The following is a 345-nucleotide window of genomic DNA, read 5'->3' as shown; positions in this document are numbered from 1 at the left end:
TGTGTGTGTGTGTGTGTGTGTGTGTGTGTGTGTGTGTGTGTGTGTGTGTGTGTGTGTGTGTGTGTGAATGAGTGCGTGCGTGCACGTGTGCAGTCTGATTCCAGTCGTAGGACAAGCGATCCAAGTCAGTCAGGTTTCCAGAACAACCATCTGCCACTGTGCCGCATAAGCAGGATAAAGAGTGTCTGATGTTCCATCAATGTCACAAGCTGGAGAAACATCCAGTGATCCAACCATTAGTGCTGACACTTCGTATCTCTGTCTCCCCCTACAGGTTCACCCTATTACTACAGCTCAGCCTCTCGTACAGCTCCCCCCTCCACGGCTGCCTATGACCACCTCTAG

The 345-nt window shown here is 51.3% G+C and overlaps 1 protein-coding gene across 1 annotated transcript in view; it reads left to right on the top strand.

Moving 5' to 3' along the window:
* pax8 (paired box 8) overlaps nucleotides 1–345 on the top strand; it is a gene marked incomplete at both ends in the record, with an annotated part of 13,174 nt that extends 12,829 nt beyond the window's left edge. Inside the window, one exon of the mRNA XM_080420251.1 lies at nucleotides 275–345. Coding sequence (XP_080276377.1) covers nucleotides 275–345 — 71 coding nt within the window. The remainder of the gene's footprint in view (nucleotides 1–274) is intronic.

Source organism: Gymnoscopelus braueri, assembly GCF_963280865.1.
Source record: "Gymnoscopelus braueri genome assembly, chromosome: 22".
Taxonomy (NCBI): Eukaryota; Metazoa; Chordata; class Actinopteri; order Myctophiformes; family Myctophidae; genus Gymnoscopelus; species Gymnoscopelus braueri.
Note: the sequence above shows the minus strand (reverse complement) of the source record. Positions and strands in the feature narration are given on the sequence as shown.